The sequence below is a fragment of the Bos grunniens genome, chromosome 8 (assembly GCF_055505025.1).
Source record: "Bos grunniens cultivar Pamir isolate PY7600 chromosome 8, Bosgru_T2T1.0, whole genome shotgun sequence".
In the NCBI taxonomy this organism is placed as follows: Eukaryota; Metazoa; Chordata; class Mammalia; order Artiodactyla; family Bovidae; genus Bos; species Bos grunniens.
The window spans coordinates 47,524,161-47,541,270 of record NC_141172.1 but is presented as its reverse complement, the minus strand read 5'-3'; the positions used below and the strand labels follow the sequence as shown (position 1 = coordinate 47,541,270).

Genomic DNA, 17,110 nt, shown 5'->3' with positions numbered 1-17,110 from the left:
CAGCTCTTTGTGACTCCATAAGATTTCCCAGGCAAGAATACTGGAGTCGGTTGCCATTTCCTTCTCCAGAGTATCTTCCCAACCCAGGGACTGCATCCATGTCTCCTGCACCTCAAGCGGATTCTTTACCTCTGAGCTATCAAGGAAGCTCCAGGGAAAACTTTACCTGCATGTAAATACTATGAAGTATTGATTCCAGTATGTAACTGGGACCCTTGGGGGAGAACCTCAATACAGCATTCAGAAACCTGCAAAGGGAAATAGGTCAGGCACTGTAGTACCAACAATTTTATCACAGAGGCTGAAACCAAGAGAATCAGGCTGATCATGGCCAATGGCACCAGCTGTGCAGAATACTGCAAAGCCACAAAGCAGGAGCCATTTCTGGCTATGGAGAATCATCACAAGACAATGGGCATTGCTGACAGGTGAGAAGCCACAGTTGTTTCTTATCTGGGCCTAAATCTGTGCTTCCATTCTGCAGTCTGGCTTTCACCCCAACTTTCTGAATCACTGTCTTGGTAGCATGCCTAACTTGCTCCCCAGATGCATGTGTAGGAGGCAACAAATGAATGCTTATAAGGTCCAGCTAAGAAGCATGAATAAGTGATGTGGATTGTTTGGGAACTGTGCACACTGAAGAGTGAATACCCTATTAGTAGGGGATAGCAATTGCTTAGTCCCAGTTATTATTTTCACGTAGGAATGTGGACCACACTTTCTTCTTATCCAGGAGATGAATATCTGAATTTTAAAATGTGAAATCTTTTACTTTTTAAATTTAAGAACAAAGAAAAAAATTATTATTTTTATTAAATGATTAAAATGTTAAATTTTATGTTACATATATTTAATCATAATTAAAATAATAATAATAAAAGAAAAAGAAACAAAAAGCATGTGGGCCAAATAAAAACCATTTATAATCTAGATTCAGCTGCAAACTCCCCATTTTTGACCTCTGCTCTAGTAATAGGACCTGTGTTGCCCTTCCTTCCATCCCAATCTTTATCTCTCCCTGTGTCTAAAAATGGCTAAATCCCTGGACTCCAGTCTAAGGCCCCAGGATCCAGAATCTGCTACAAGATGACTTTGTGGGTACATTTTGAAAAATGTAGAAGTGGCTGACAATAGATTCTGCTGAACTGTAAAGATACCCTCTTTTCTTTCTTGGAGCATCAAAATCAGTTGTCCATCCTGCCAGACTGTCCAGACTGCTATACCGATGTGCCACCATCCCCCAAGGCTCCTGGGGTTGCCTATGGCTAAGTCTGCTCCCACCCATTCCTGCCAAGCCCTATACCCTCCCCATCGCTCCTGTTATACTGCAGGAAATCAGGCAACACTGAGTCTGTCCTGAGATACAATGATAATTACAAGTTGTGTTTCCCAGCTTTGTGCAATATTCTGGCACACTGATTAGTGTTTCATATGAAATAACGTACTTTATGAGTCCAGTAACCCTGTAAAATAGTAAAATTTCATATGAAACCTGAGGACTGCACAGTTCATTCAAATTTGCACAGCCTTTAAATGGGAGATCTGAGATTCAAACTCAAGCCTGACGCCCATCCCTTCTCCACTGCTCTGTATGGAAAATGCAGACAAGGAAGAGCAAGGGCTATTTCTACACCTCCATGCAGATGGAAAGGGAGGATATATTTCCTGGCATTTTTACTCAATTTCACACCATGCTTTGAAAGTTCAAAATATTATTACTATATAATTTTACAACTTTCCACATACAGTTACCTGTGGTTTCAGGTTTGGGGATTTCATGGTCAGCAATATTTTAAGACATATTTTGGGAACCAACATAAGGTTGCCAAGCATCTATTTTGCTAAGTAAGGATATTTTTTAAACCTATTATTTAGCATCACTATCACTTCATTGAATGAAAACTATTTTAACACACATACACTCACACACGGACAGGCACATGTATATACATTAATAGCTTCATAGAACCAGAAATGCTACTTGTCTTTGACCTCATTTATGACTGGTGTACACGCACAAACATAGGGAGTTTCCAGCCTACAGCTGTGTGGTGTTCCAGAAATTTTCTGGGAAGACCACTCTTTGGAACTCCACAAAACAATACTGTTAGAAATGATACCTAGGTTCTCACCTAGGTATACCTAGGTTACCTTTCCCATAGGGTAAAGCTGGAATATCTTGTTTTATTTTGGATACAGGGTGACTGAGGTCCCAGAAATTTAAGCTATTTCCTTAAATAACGCACAGCCTCTTGCAGAGCCAAGATTAGTAGTGAATTACCCTGATAGCTGCTTCAGTTCTTTTTTCATCACCCGAGACAGAAACATTTTTCCCTAATTTTAACATTATTATATATACACTAAACATTTAATGTTATTATTTAAATAGGCTTGTGGAGGGATAGCTTTGGAAATTTACCACCGTTTATAAAAATGATTCTGTGGGGAAAATGCAATCAGTAGCACATCTGTGAGATGCAAACACGGTTGTTATCACAGACACGTCCTTTTTATTCATGCCCCGCTTCCCCAACCACTATGGCAAGGAAATAAAGTGTGATCCTCAGAGGCAAATCTGCTTGCAGTCCCAGGAAAGGGATAATCATTTGACTTTTTTTATCAGGAGTTTATAAATCTATGTATCTCTGAGTGCATCAACACTCAACATAAGAGTGAAACTGGGTTGCTGACATGTTACCAGGGAATAGCTATTAGCATAACCCTTAATTGGAATCCCATTTACTGTTCAGTTGGCTTTAATAAGAGCTGTCACATGAATATATCATTTGATGCCGGAACCCTGCAGAGAAACTAGAGTGTGCAATCCAACAAACTTGTAAAATTCAAATGTAGTATCTTTTTCAGAGAGACAGTAATGAATGTATTAAACTAAGGAAATTCTCAGTTCAAGGAGCAAATAATTAAAGGTGATCAGAGGTTGTAAGATTCCAAAAAATGAATTTAATTATGGCTGTTTTCTTTTATAATCATTATCCCAGCCTCTCTAGTGATATATATATATATATGTGTGTGTGTGTGTGTGTGTGTGTGTATGTACATATATGATATGTTAACATTTGATACATTAATTATGTATATATGGCCATGAACATTATATATAATGAGTGCTTTATATAAATGATGTACTACATATAGTATTATCTATAATGTATAGGAAATAGAGAATTTTGGAAATCAGTAGCAAGGAAAGTGTTTCTAATTATGAAAAGTGGCATCATACTTGAGAACTTCAATTTTCTTCTCCATTTTCCAAGGCTTGCATTTGACAGTAGCGATCATTTGTCTTTTCTCATCTAACTCTGCCTTCAATCTTTCCAATTCCTCTGCATCTATTTCGTCTTCTTCTTCCCTTAAAAAAAAAAGAAAAAAAAAAAAAAAACCTTCTTTAGTAAAGTTAAGATTTGCTTGACTTCCAAACTTAAAGAATGCTATCAGATACTCAGCTGATTAATGCATAACAACTTGGTTGTATACAATGAATGCTGAGATCCATAAGCCTTAGAGCTTACAGCTGAATGCTGATGCAGGGTTTCTGGAATTACTGTAACTTTAAAAAATAGTATTTATTTTCTCAAGTCCTGAAACCTTTTTATGTCCATAGTCTCAAATTTTCAGAAAATCCATGGAAATAAAAAGCTATTGATATATTTTCTTCTCTTCTTTGTTCCCCTGTACATCTTCCCCCTCCAATTCTACATTTCATTTGAAAACTTTATTTTTCAACAAGGATAGTAAATTAGAGGTGAAAGTGTCTTTGAAGTACCCTTAAAAAATTTGTTAGCCCTGTCTCAAGAGAAAGAGAAAAACTGAAATAGGAAAAAATAAAAGGAATCTATTCCTCTAAGGTAACTTAATCTGTTAATTAAGCTCAAAACTTCAATTGATAAAATTGAACTCAAAGTGTACTTGATAGAAGTCAATCCTTTGAAGAGGGCTTCAAAGGAATTTAGTTTCTCACTGAGCAAATGAGATGGATCTTTTCTCTTCTGTGTTCTTAGTATTGCAAAAAATATCAAAGGCTCCAAAACTCAAAGAAAACAAAATCTAAACATGAGCGACAAAGTTTATAAATTGAAGAATGTGATGCCCTGTTGTAGAGAACAATGTTTTTGGTAAGAGATTGTTTCAGTTATGAGTTATTGTTGCAAAGAGATCAAACCAGTCAATCCTAAAGGAAATCCACCCTGAATATCCACCGGAAGGACTAATGCTGAAGCTGAAGCTCCAATACTTTGGCCACCTGACGCGAAGAGCCAAACTCACTGGAAAACACCCTGATGCTGGGAAACACTGAAGGCAAAAGGAGAAAAGGGTGACAGGAGATGAGATAGTTAGATAGCATCACTGATACAATGGACATGAATTGAGCAAACTCTGGGAGTTGGTGATGGACAGGGAAGCCTGGCGTGCCGCAGTCCATGGGGTCTCAAAGAGTCAGACATAACTTAGTGACTGAACAACAACAACACGGTCACTTAACTTCAAATTTACCCTTTTAGACTTAATATTGTGATTCTGTGGCTGTGACTCTATAGGACACATTTCTAGTTTGTCAGTTGGCTCAACATTCTGCTGTCATAATTGGCTGCCAATAGAGTATACTAAGAAGGGACTTGGTTTTTCCTTTAGCTTCCCGTTTGCCTCTTGTGGGATGCTTACTCTTCAGCAATTCTTTTTCACCCCAAGAGCTGCAGGGCCTTCCCATAGCTGCAGGTGAGACTGGTTTGCCAGTTTTTCCAACATTAGCAGAACCAGCTTCATCACTCACCCTGTAGACACCAGCACCACTTGAGCATCGCCCCCTCTGCAGTAGTTTCAGCTCCCCGGGTCTCTCCTCTATGCTTTTAGGTTTTAATTTCAACCTCTTTCCATTGTTCCTCCAGCCCATGGTGTGCTATTTGCTTCCTATAGTTGCTATTACCATGATGCTTAGTGTTTTCATCTTTCCAGTAACCTATTTATTATTAGCCTAGTGATTATTTGTACCTACTAAATCAGTTAGTGCTGGGAGAAATATCAATAACCTCAGATATGCAGATGACACCACCCTTATGGCAGAAAGTGAAGAGGAACTAAAAAGCCTCTTGATGAAAGTGAAAGTGGAGAGTGAAAAAGTTGGCTTAAAGCTCAACATACAGAAAACAAAGATCATGGCATCCGGTTCCAACACTTCATGGCAAATAGATGGGGAAACAGTGGAAACAGTGGCAGACTTTATTTTTCTGGGCTCCAAAATCACTGCAGATGGTGATTGCAGCCATGAAATTAAAAGATGCTTACTCCTTGGAAGGAAAGTTATGACCAACCTAGATAGCATATTCAAAAGCAGAGACATTACTTTGCCAACAAAGGTCCGGTTAGTCAAGGCGATGGTTTTTCCTGTGGTCATGTACGGATGTGAGAGTTGGACTGTAAAGAAGGCTGAGCACCAAAGAATTGATGCTTTTGAACTGCGGTGTTGGAGAAGACTCTTGAGAGTCCCTTGGACTGCAAGGAGGCCCAACCAGTCCATCCTAAAGGAGATCAGTCCTGGGTGTTCTTTGGAAAGATTGATGCTAAAGCTGAAACTCCAGTACTTTGGCCACCTCATGCAAAAAACTGATTCACTGGAGAAGACTCTGATGCTGGGAGGGATTGGGGGCAGGAGGAGAAGGGGACGACAGAGGATGAGATGGCTGGATGGCACCACCGACTCAATGGACAAGAGTTTGGGTGAACTCTGGGAGCTGGTGATGGACAGGGAAGCCTGGCGTGCTGCAATTCATGGGGTCGCAAAGAGTTGGACACGACTTAGCAACTAAACTACCACCAGAGTTTTTAATCAGGTCATGGTTACTGAAACAGAAATTTAATTAACCCTGTAAAATAACATCTGTCATTGATAGCTTGCTTGGGTTTTTTTTTAACCAATTAAGATATTTTTCTTAGAATAGTAATCCTGGTTTAAGTGAGCTATGGAAGTGCACTCATACTAAGATACAACTCTGAATGTTGTTAAGTTGTTTCTATTTTAAACATTTGATGTTTATTATATAAAATCCTTCCCTGGTAGCTCAGATGATAAAGAATCCTCCCGCAATGCATGAGACCTGGGTTTGATCCCTGACTTGGGAAGCTCCCCTGGAGGAGGGTATGGCAACCCACTCCAGTATTCTTGCCTGGAGAATCCCCATGGACAGAGGAGCCTGGCAGGCTACCATCCATATGGTTGCTGAGTCGGACAAGATTGAGCGATTAAGCATACATACATATAAAATCCTATGGTGCTGTACAAGGATAACAAAATACTTACACAGAATGAAAGAATGATCTATTTCATGTTTGGATTTACCATGTAATTAAAGCTTATTTCTCTACATTTCTCTACGTTCCTAAATACTAATTATGTAGTTTCCTGCTGTCTTAAACCCAGTACTTTACATGTTTAACATATTCAGATTCTATGACTCCTTCAAAAATCATATGAAATGTCTTCAATACCCTTTTCTGATTGTCCTTACGAGATAGTTTTCTTTAAGACTCTAAATCACTTTTTACTTCCCTGGCACATTTATACAGCCTTATTTCATAATAATTGTGTCTAAGTGGCCTCTCCCTTACTATGTTATTAATTTGTAGAGAATGGAGGCAATTTCACATTCATATCCATATCTTCCAAAGAAATTAGCAAATTATCTTTGACAGAAGTGGAGCTGAATAAATATTTATTAAATAAATGTTTATGTACAGAATTTTTCTGGATGACAGGATTACCAACAAGTACACTAAAATAAAATATAACAATGTCTTCCAAGTTATGGAAAGATATTTATTCCTACACTAAAAGATCTCAGACTGGTATATTTTTAATCTTTGTGTTGTTAATTGTCGATTGCTCCAGTAAGATCATGCTGTGCTACAATGTATAGTTGTTCTCAGCTAAATTACCTTCAAATATGCAGGTAGTTAAGATATTACATTTTTTGTATAATTTAAATATAATAATGCATGATTAAACATTGCATTACAGGGAAACAGCTTTTCCAGGAACCACTCAAAGAAAGTGCTAATCATATTAAAAAAGTGTAGCACAGGCATGCTTTGCTTCTAAAATGTAGGGCTAATTTGTGTAAGAATGGCTTTCTATCTTAGTTTTGATTTATTTAAACAACAGTTGTTAGGAAAAAGGAGGCATAATGTGCTGAATTTCTCACTGCTATAAACGTATTACTTATTCACTTAAAACTGGGTCAAGAAAAGCATATAATATTATTAGAAATACTTCAAAATGCCAAACAAGGCAGTTTTTGTTAACCACCTCCAAAGACAGTTAACATTACAACCTTGGATTTAGTTGTTTTCAAATGTTTTTTCAGCGCAAGAAAAATTCCCTAAGGTGTTTTACATGAAAATTTAAATAAAAGAAGATCATGAATTAGTTAACCTAAATAAATGTGCCATGATTTGCCTACTAATCTTTCTCAAAACATATTTGCTAATACATTTTCTTAAAAACAGAAGGGCTTATCTTCAAAGTGAACAATGGAATATGGACCCTGAAATAGTGATCAGAACTGTCAATCATCATAAGTAATTTATATTATTTAAAATAGTTGTAAAAATTATGGCGATAATAATATAATTTACAAAACCTATGGAGAGAAAATTCATTTTAGTCAAGACTGGTTCTGCAGAGGAGAAGGGAGGATGGGAGACGGGTGCTTCTGGCTTCTCAGAATCAGGATGAGAGTGGGACCAGCTAAGGACAGACCCTGTCACAGGGACAAGATTGCCCCAGGTAACAGGGGCCAAGACCCAGTTGATTCACATGGTCCTATTTCTAGAGGTTGAGCCTTGACAGGAGGCCCTTGAGCAGACCAAGAAAGCAAAGGAATTCCCATCTGAGTCATCTTTTAAAAGCGACATCTCTGAAGCACAGGTGGAGAGGAAAAGGTAAATTCTGGAACACAATCTATATCATTTATATGTCTATTGGTGATGTTTCCTCAATGAAATACCACTGTCAGAAAGCATCACCTTTGCTAGTAGGAAATATTACTACCTAATAATAGAAATAACAATCATAATAAGACATGAAACTTAAAAGGGTGTTTTGTTTTTGAAAAGAATGAAACATAAAAATACTTGAAGATAGACATAAAAAATATCAGAGTAAAACAGAAAGCAGGTGATGTCTTAGTATTCAAGGATAGAAGAAAGAAGAGGAGATTGGGGAGAGGGAGAAAAAGGAAGAGAAGGATAAAGAAGAGTAAGAGAGAGATTTAAAACCTTAAGTCAACAAAAATACAATGAAGAAATGGGTGGGGTTACTCTTATTGTAAAAGGAACCATCAGAGGGATGGTATGGGGAGGGAGGAGGGAGGAGGGTTCAGGATGGGGAACACATGTATACCTGTGGTGGATTCATTTTGATATTTGGCAAAACTAATACAATTATGTGAAGTTTAAAAATAAAATAAAATTTAAAAAAAAAGGAAGCTAAAAAAATGAAAAAAAAAGATAAACAATAAATACAGGAAAATGACAATCAAAAAATAAATAAATAAATAAAAGGAACCATCATCAACTAATGCTAAACTTCTCTGTTGATAAAATATTCACAAATAATAGTTAGTTATTGAATACCACAAGGTGTCATCTTGGGAGGAAATCTTGGAAAGTTTCTCAGCATTTAAAGTTCTAGGACTGTTTCAGAGGACAGAGCCTATCACCTCATGGTGATTCCCATGCCCCACCTAAGGGTGGCAGAGGAGTTATTCTCTTGAATCCTGTCCAAGTGGCCTAGGTTTCCTATTAGTAAATGAGTTTCACATACACAGTTTTTCCACCTTCCTGCCATCTGCCATTTTCCAGGAAGCAAAAACCAGAAAATTACTTTCTTGAATTTTTTCCCTAAACAGCATTTAATATATTACTCTAGACAAAGGTAGCAATCAGAAAATCATTGGCCTGCTAGAAGTGAAAGTCATAGAGTTATATTAAAAAGGAAAGGACAATCTAATCCTCTGTAGGGACAGATAGTTAATACTTTAGACTTTGGGAGCTACATACAGCTCTGTCCCATATTCCTCTTTGTGTTTTTTTTTTTTAAATTACAGTTTTATTAAAATGATAAGAACCATTCTTGGCTCTTAGGTTGAAATTAACCATAGTTTTCCAACTCCTGCTCTGTAAGATACGTGATTTGGGATCATGTTTATAAGTTTTTCATTTAACTTCATTAACGATGCATTTAACTAACGGAATAACTTTAAAATATTTAAATTAACTATAATATGTTAATGACCCATGACAATTTAGATCTCTCATAAGGAAATCTCTCATAAGTCCATTCTCAATATATATTCATTTAAAAATTCTATTTTAATATTAAAATACATTTAACTAAGTGGAATAAAATGGTGGCATCAGACTAAGCTTGTTTTTCTGAAAGTAGTTTTAATTACCAATTTTAAGGCTAGGGAGTGCCTAAAGAGTGATCTTTCCGCATCAGGCACTTTTGAATGAAAAAGAATGTCAATTATAGATCAGAACTAACTTACGCTCCTCTCTTTAACCTCCTCCTTCTCTCTTTCTCTCTGGCCTTCCTTGTTTCTTCATCCTCTGGTTCAGGTTCTGGATCATCTTCATTGATAACATCCCTGGTCCGTTTCCTCTTTGGTCTCAAGCTCTGTCTTCGAGGTAGTTTGTTTTCCTCCTCTTCCTCTTCGCCTAAACACAGCAGTTAATGCTTCAGTGAGTAGTTTCAGAAAAGTGCTTTCCCGATACCAAATGTATTCTTACTTTTTAATTATCATTGTCACACCTCTGAAACCATAATCTAGACATTTGTCATATCAAGATAAAATGCACCATGCCATATATATTTCATAGTCTGCCACTTAAATACACTTATCTACATTCTCATTCTTGTGGTTTAGCTACTCAAATAAGTGAGTATCAATCCCCCAATTCTAATATGCTTAGAATTCCAGCCTTCATTTACTTGCATAACTAGATGACTTGGGAGTTTAATATCATACCATGACCTCTCAGACCAAGTTTGTAGATTATCAACTCAATACATAAGGGTGGAGTGTTTAATCACTATGTGCTAATATTACTTCTATCTTAGAACAAATGATAAGAATGCAAGGAGATGCTATAAACTAGAATAATTTTGAAGAAATTAATTTATACCTTGACATAATTCAAATTGTAGATTATCAATTCAATACATAAGGGTTGAGTGTTTAATCACTATGTGTTAATATTACTTCTATCTTAGAACAAATGATAAGAATGCAAGGAAATGCTATAAATTAAAATAATTTTGAAGAAATTAATTTATGCCTTGACATAATTCAAATACCTTTCTAATTCAAATCATTCTCATTCTTTTCTTTTTAACTTTTTTAAAAAACTTGAAACATAGTTGATTTACAATATTGTATTACTTGTTTGGGTGTACTGCAACTGGTTCAGTTTTATATATATATATATATAAAATATATATATATTGTAGATTATTTCCCATTATAGGTTTTTACAAGATATTAAATACAGCTCCCTGTGTTACCTGGTAAATCCTTGTTGCTTATCTATTTTATGTAAAATCATTTTCATTCTTAACTTCAAATACTTATTTTTCCTAAATTTCTTTCTCTTCCTTAGATGAAATTGATAGTAAATAACTTTGCTTGATCATTCTATCTTTTTGATTAGAAATAGATAACTAATAAATTTAATACAAGATTGAGAGAAATAATATTATTTTATTTTATTCACCAACTGACAATTAATGCCTCACATGTCCATAACTTCTTTGGAAGCTTTCCAGTAAAGAGTAGGAGGAGAATTCAGTTCCTTCCTTCACTGTTTATGACAGACAATCCTACTTCACCTTCACTTTTGCTTTTTAACTTCTGATATTTAGAGTTAATTATTATTAAAAAACAAATATTACTCATAATTATCACTATCTTTTTAAATAGAAGCTACTATAGGGAAAAAATTGTGCTTTAATGGAAAACTATGAAATGTCTGTACCATACCCTTTTATGTTGTCTGATGCTAATTCTATGGAAGCTATCTTGTAACTTTGTAAATTGTAGATCACTAGATAGCAATGGAAAATAGTTCTTGTCCGTAGACAAGCAAGTAAACTCAGTGCAGATAACTTTCCACCACCAAAAAAGAAAGGAAAGAAAAAAAACCCCCACAAAACAGTCATGTCTTCACTTACACAATCAGTTCAATATTCCTGATCTATAAATGAATCTGTTCTTTAAATTTTCCTTTGAATTGGTAACTGCTATAAATAGCTCACCAGATTCCTCATTTATTAGTTAAATATGTTCATTTTTACATAGTGTGTGTCATTTTATTTTTTTATAAATTTTGTTCTTTTTAACATTACTTATTAAACTTTAATTGATATTCCAAATCTAAATAAGATCTAAACATTACCAATATTACTAAAGTTTGACTAGCACAGAGAAACAGGAGAATAACTTTTCTAATTAGGTTTTGAAAACTGTACTCTTGTCATCAAGACCAAAAATTTATTAAATACTGTGGCAGATGTTGCATGATTCAAACCCCACTCTGGCATTTTGAAAATCTACCCAGCCTTTATTGTTCATTTTAGTCACTAATCATAGAAAGAACAAGGGCCTCATAGGAACTGAGAAACAATTTCACCCTCAAATAACTCAAAAATTCAAGAAGCCACTTGGTATTCTGCATTTTAGTATATTTTACATTAAAGCTAAGATATTAAACTTGCAGAGTTTTACCATGGATGAAAAGTATATCATTATATTTATCTTTTAGCACTTAGGACAAAAAGGCTATCTTTAGTGTTTTCACTAGTTTCCAAATATTCAAATTCTTAAAAAAAGAAGTGTTTTTACAGTTGCCTACTAAATGTGGATTTACATAAACATTACCTTTTGGAATGGGCTCAATTTAGTTTTGAAAGGTAGCAGAATATACCACCTCAGAAAGACATTCAGAATATAACACCCCAAAATATGCCACCTCAGTGTATTGACTATTTTGAGATGTGGCACTTGAAAAACAGCAAAGGCAGAAAGAGATTTTCTCTGAATTCCTCTTGTCTGCCTGAAAACAGAGCTTCCTAAAGGAACTCAATTGTCATAAATCCCCTCCCCAGGGATTTCGTCCCCAAGGACCGCTATAGAAGTGTTCTATAGAGGAGACTAGGTCAGCACCACATGCAGACATATTGTATCACAAACTATCATACCGCCTATCTATCCTCTTAAAACTTATTCTCTCCCAAGAGACCTACATACCACTCACTTTTCCCTATTTAGATGGCATTTAAGTCTAAATGTTAAGCCACCTCACACAATTACTCAGTTTTTTTCTGGGTATCATCCATGTATACATGAGGTGTATGTGTTAATAAACTTCTGTTTTGGTTTGGTTTTCTTGTTAAACTGTCTTAGACCATAGGAGTATCAGTTAAGAAACTCAGACGGGTAAAGGAAAAATTACTTTTCCTCCCCTATAGTAGTCAAGTCAGAGCCTGTAGGATCTGTGTGAGACTCTGGGCTGTTTACATGCAGAATGTACCAAATTAATGAAAACAACGGTCACCATGAACATTCACTGGCTGTCATATTGGGCTCAGGTTTTTAACTGATGGTGTTGATGTATTCTCTAATTGAACTCTCCTTGAAATGCTGCACTTTCAGTTTTGATCAACTCAAAACTTTAGCTCATAAAATAATCTTTCTCTGTTCTTGTTCATGAGTGGTTTGCATGCCTAGGAATGGGTCACAATTCAGGCTCTTGAGCTGAACCTATTCAAAGTAAAAACAACAGGGCAATTTAGACAAAATATTCATGAATTCAAAAGAACAGTTATTCATTTTTATTCAACAACCTGATCACTTTAGTCAAAAAGGCCAATCTGTTATATTGTAATAGATTCAACCTAAGGGAAAACATTTTAACAAAGAAAATAGTAAAGAAATAAAAAAGCAAAATTTTCTGGACCACCATCCACTTCAGATCAGATCAGAGCAGTCGCTCAGTCGTGTCTGACTCTTTGCGACCCCATGAACCTCAGCACGCCAGGCCTCCCTGTCCATCACCAACTCCCGGAGTTCACTGAGACTCACGTCCATCGAGTCAGTGATGCCATCCAGCCATCTCATCCTCTGTCGTCCCCTTCTCCTCTTGCCCCCAATCCCTCCCAGCATCAGAGTCTTTTCCAATGAGTCAACTCTTCGCATGAGGTGGCCAAAGTACTGGAGTTTCAGCTTTAGCATCATTCCTTCCAAAGAAATCCCAGGGCTGATCTCCTTCACAATGGACTGGTTGGATCTCCTTGCAGTCCAAGGGACTCTCAAGAGTCTTCTCCAACACCACAGTTCAAAAGCATCAATTCTTCGGCTCTCAGCCTTCTTCACAGTCCAACTCTCACGTCCATACATGACCACAGGAAAAACCATAGCCTTGACTAGATGGACCTTTGTTGGCAAAGTAATGTCTCTGCTTTTGAATATGCTATCTAGGTTGGTCATAACTTTCCTTCCAAGGAGTAAGCGTCTTTTAATTTAATGGCTGCAGTCACCATCTGCAGTGATTTTGGAGCCCAGAAAAATAAAGTCTGCCACTGTTTCCACTGTTTCCCCATCTATTTGCCATGAAGTGTTGGAACCGGATGCCATGATCTTTGTTTTCTGTATGTTGAGCTTTAAGCCAACTTTTTCACTCTCCACTTTCACTTTCATCAAGAGGCTTTTGAGTTCCTCTTCACTTTCTGCCATAAGGGTGGTGTCATCTACATATCTGAGGTTATTGATATTTCTCTCTGCAATCTTGATTCCAGCTTGTGTTTCTTCCAGTCCAGCGTTTCTCATGATGTACTCTGCATATAAGTTAAATAAACAGGGTGACAATATACAGCCTTGACAAACTCTGGAACCAGTCTGTTGTTCCATGTCCACTTCTAACTGTTGCTTCCTGACCTGCATATAGGTTTATCAAGAGGCAGGTCAGGTGGTCTGGTATTTCCATCTCTTTCAGAATTTTCCACAGTTTATTGTGATCCACACAGTCAAAGGCTTTGGCATAGTCAAGAAAGCAGAAATAGATGTTTTTCTGGAACTCTCTTGCTTTTCCCATGATCCAGTGGATGTTGGCAATTTGATCTCTGGTTCCTCTGCCTTTTCTAAAACCAGCTTGAACATCAGGAAGTTCATGGTTCACATATTGCTGAAGCCTGGCTTGGAGAATTTTGAGCATTACTTTACTAGCGTGTGAGATGAGTGCAATTGTGCGGTAGTTTGAGCCTTCTTTGGCATTGCCTTTCTTTGGGATTGGAATGAAAACTGACCTTTTCCAGTCCTGTGGCCACTGCTGAGTTTTCCAAATTTGCTGTCATATTGAGTGCAGCACTTTCACAGCATCATCTTTCAGGATTTGGAATAGCTCAACTGGAATTCCATCACCTCCACTAGCTTTGTTTGTAGTGATGCTTTCTAAGGCCCACTTGACTTCACATTCCAGGATGTGTGGCTCTAGGTCAGTGATCACACCATCGTGATTATCTGGGTCGTGAAGCTCTTTTTTGTACAGTTCTTCTGTGTATTCTTGCCACCTCTTCTTAATATCTTCTGCTTCTGTTAGGTCCATACCATTTCTGTCCTTTATCGAGCCCATCTTTGCATGAGATGTTCCTTTGGTATTTCTGATTTTCTTGAAGAGATCCCTAGTCTTTCCCATTCTGTTGTTTTCGTCTATTTCTTTGCATTGATCGCTGAAGAAGGCTTTCTTATCTCTTCTTGCTATTCTTTGGAACTCTGCATTCAGATGTTTATACCTTTCCTCTTCTCCTTTGCTAATGATGAGCAATTTATAAATTAGGTGGAATGTGTGTTTTGCCAGTTGAATGGACTCTCAAGTGAAGAGTCTATCAGATGGACTTGATCGCTCTTGTAAGACCATTGAAAGTCATCCACATGTGCTCCTGTGTTTGCATAGGGTCGCATATTTCCACAAGATAAGAGAACAAATCCCCTAAATTCACTGAAATTCCACAGGAAACATATCCCAACTGGGTCCATCCCCACTTACTTGAACTTTCCTCAGTATCATCTTCTTTCTCCTCCACTTGGATTTGCACTGTTGAGGAAAGAAAAAAATATAGCAATTCTTTAAATGACAGCACAATTGTTAATAACTGGTTTTTACTGTTGTTACTTTCATTGTAAAGTTTTCTGTGCAGTTAATATATTTTTTCAATGAACTTGTCAAAATGAACATTGTTTATTAAAGATATACAGCTATAGCATCTTATAGAGTGTTGTGCAAAGACTTCCTGCTTCATCACCTTCGACAATTTGCAAAACATGTCAATCATAAGCCTGTCAGTTCAATTCAAAATAACTTCAACCAAAATAAATTCTATTCTGCAGTAAGTCAACTTAGGGTTTGTTGGGTCATTTCATTGTATGATAAAGAAAGTTGTTAGCAAAGCTGTATTCACATGCACAAACCATTTGGTTATTATAACCAAATTAACTTATTAAAATAGAGAATATTTCATTCTAACCAGCTACCCAGTGTCAAAGAACTTTTCAAAAATGCTTAAAAGTTGATATTTCCTATTTTAATTATTTCTATACATATTATATGCAGCCTAAATTTTTCCATATATGACTTACCTTGACAATGTGGAGATAGGTGATTTAATAGTTCTTTAAAGACAAAGAATGTTTTTTCTGTTTATTCCTCCCCTCATCCTTAGGGTCTTGTTTTCAGATTAGCTCCATTTTTATAAAGGCATATACAAGTTTTATAAAATTTTAATGGTACCATAATATCAGAAAATATATTAATTGGCAGATTTTTCCCCTTGTCAACTACTATCTGTTCATCACAGGTTGAGTCAGCCAGAGACAAAGATCTGTGACTTGCCATGGCAAAAATCAGAGCAGACTATTTGCTTAAAGCACAGTTTAGTAACTCATTTAAAATATTAATTTACATATTTTATTTAAGGTGGATGAGCCTAAGTCCAAAACAGCAAAGATAATAAACAATGCTGCTGTGAACAGAGGAAACAACCTCTGGTTTTGTTTCTGCTCAGCACTGTCAAAGGTTATTATTCAGAGCTTGACAGGCATATTGAAAAGGCAGCACATACAGAGTTTAAATTCTATTCACAAAGAAGATTATTGTAAAAGCACTTTTTGCCTTTAAACAGCATATGCATAAAAATTTTTACGATATGCAAATATGTTATTACTCAATGTCAGCCAAGGAATAGGAAAATAAGTGTTCTTTTATTCAGAGTGGACATATGCCTTTGTCACTGGCTGTAACTGGATCTGCAGGGGACAAAAGTCTTTATGTCACTACTGAGAGTTCACAATGGTGACAACAGACACTTCTCAGAAGATATTTTATATTCAACAATAAGTCATGGTCTTTACTTGCAATTAATGCTACCACCAAATTTCTTCAGTCAAAGAGGAATTCACTTAGGAAGGCAACTTAATGATATAAGATTAGCCTTAGACCAAGGTCTGATCAGTGGCATAATATAGGAACAGCTGAGGACAAATAGCAAAGGCTGACACACAGCCTCTTTTGCACCATGCATACTCAAAGCAAAAAATCACACAAAATACTAAACTGATTTTTAATAATCAACTCACTAGACATGATTAAAGTTAAATAATGAAATGGAGGAAAATACTAAATAAATAGAGATACAAGCAAATCTTTAGGAAGGATTACAATCCTATTAAACAAAAACAGCAAAATGAAATGTCCCAAGCCAAGGAGATGAGTGACAAATCAATTTCCTCTGCTAAGAAGAGAGAAAATGCAGGGCTGGAGTCATGGGTCATCTTCTAAGGTACAGGAAGGATAGTTACAAATTGCCATTAAGTAAAACTGCATAAGGGGAGATAACTCTGCTGTGGTTGCAAGTAGAGAAGAAAAAAAGAGCTATGGTTTCTGAGTGATGTAATGGACAGTATTGCAGAAATAGCCTCTTTGTTCCTCTTGAGGTGACTCTCCAATAGCGATACTCATCTGTGCATGATCATCTACACATTCTCAG

General features: G+C 36.4%; 1 protein-coding gene across 1 annotated transcript in view; it reads right to left on the bottom strand.

The window, feature by feature from the left end:
• The window catches only part of TMC1 (transmembrane channel like 1), a 119,317-nt gene that overhangs the window by 93,726 nt on the left and 8,481 nt on the right, over positions 1-17,110 (bottom strand). The window contains exons 3-5 of the mRNA XM_086414118.1: positions 15,115-15,162; positions 9,564-9,732; positions 3,242-3,370 (exon numbers count right to left, since the gene is read on the bottom strand). Coding sequence (XP_086270244.1) covers positions 3,242-3,370; positions 9,564-9,732; positions 15,115-15,162 — 346 coding nt within the window. The remainder of the gene's footprint in view (positions 1-3,241; positions 3,371-9,563; positions 9,733-15,114; positions 15,163-17,110) is intronic.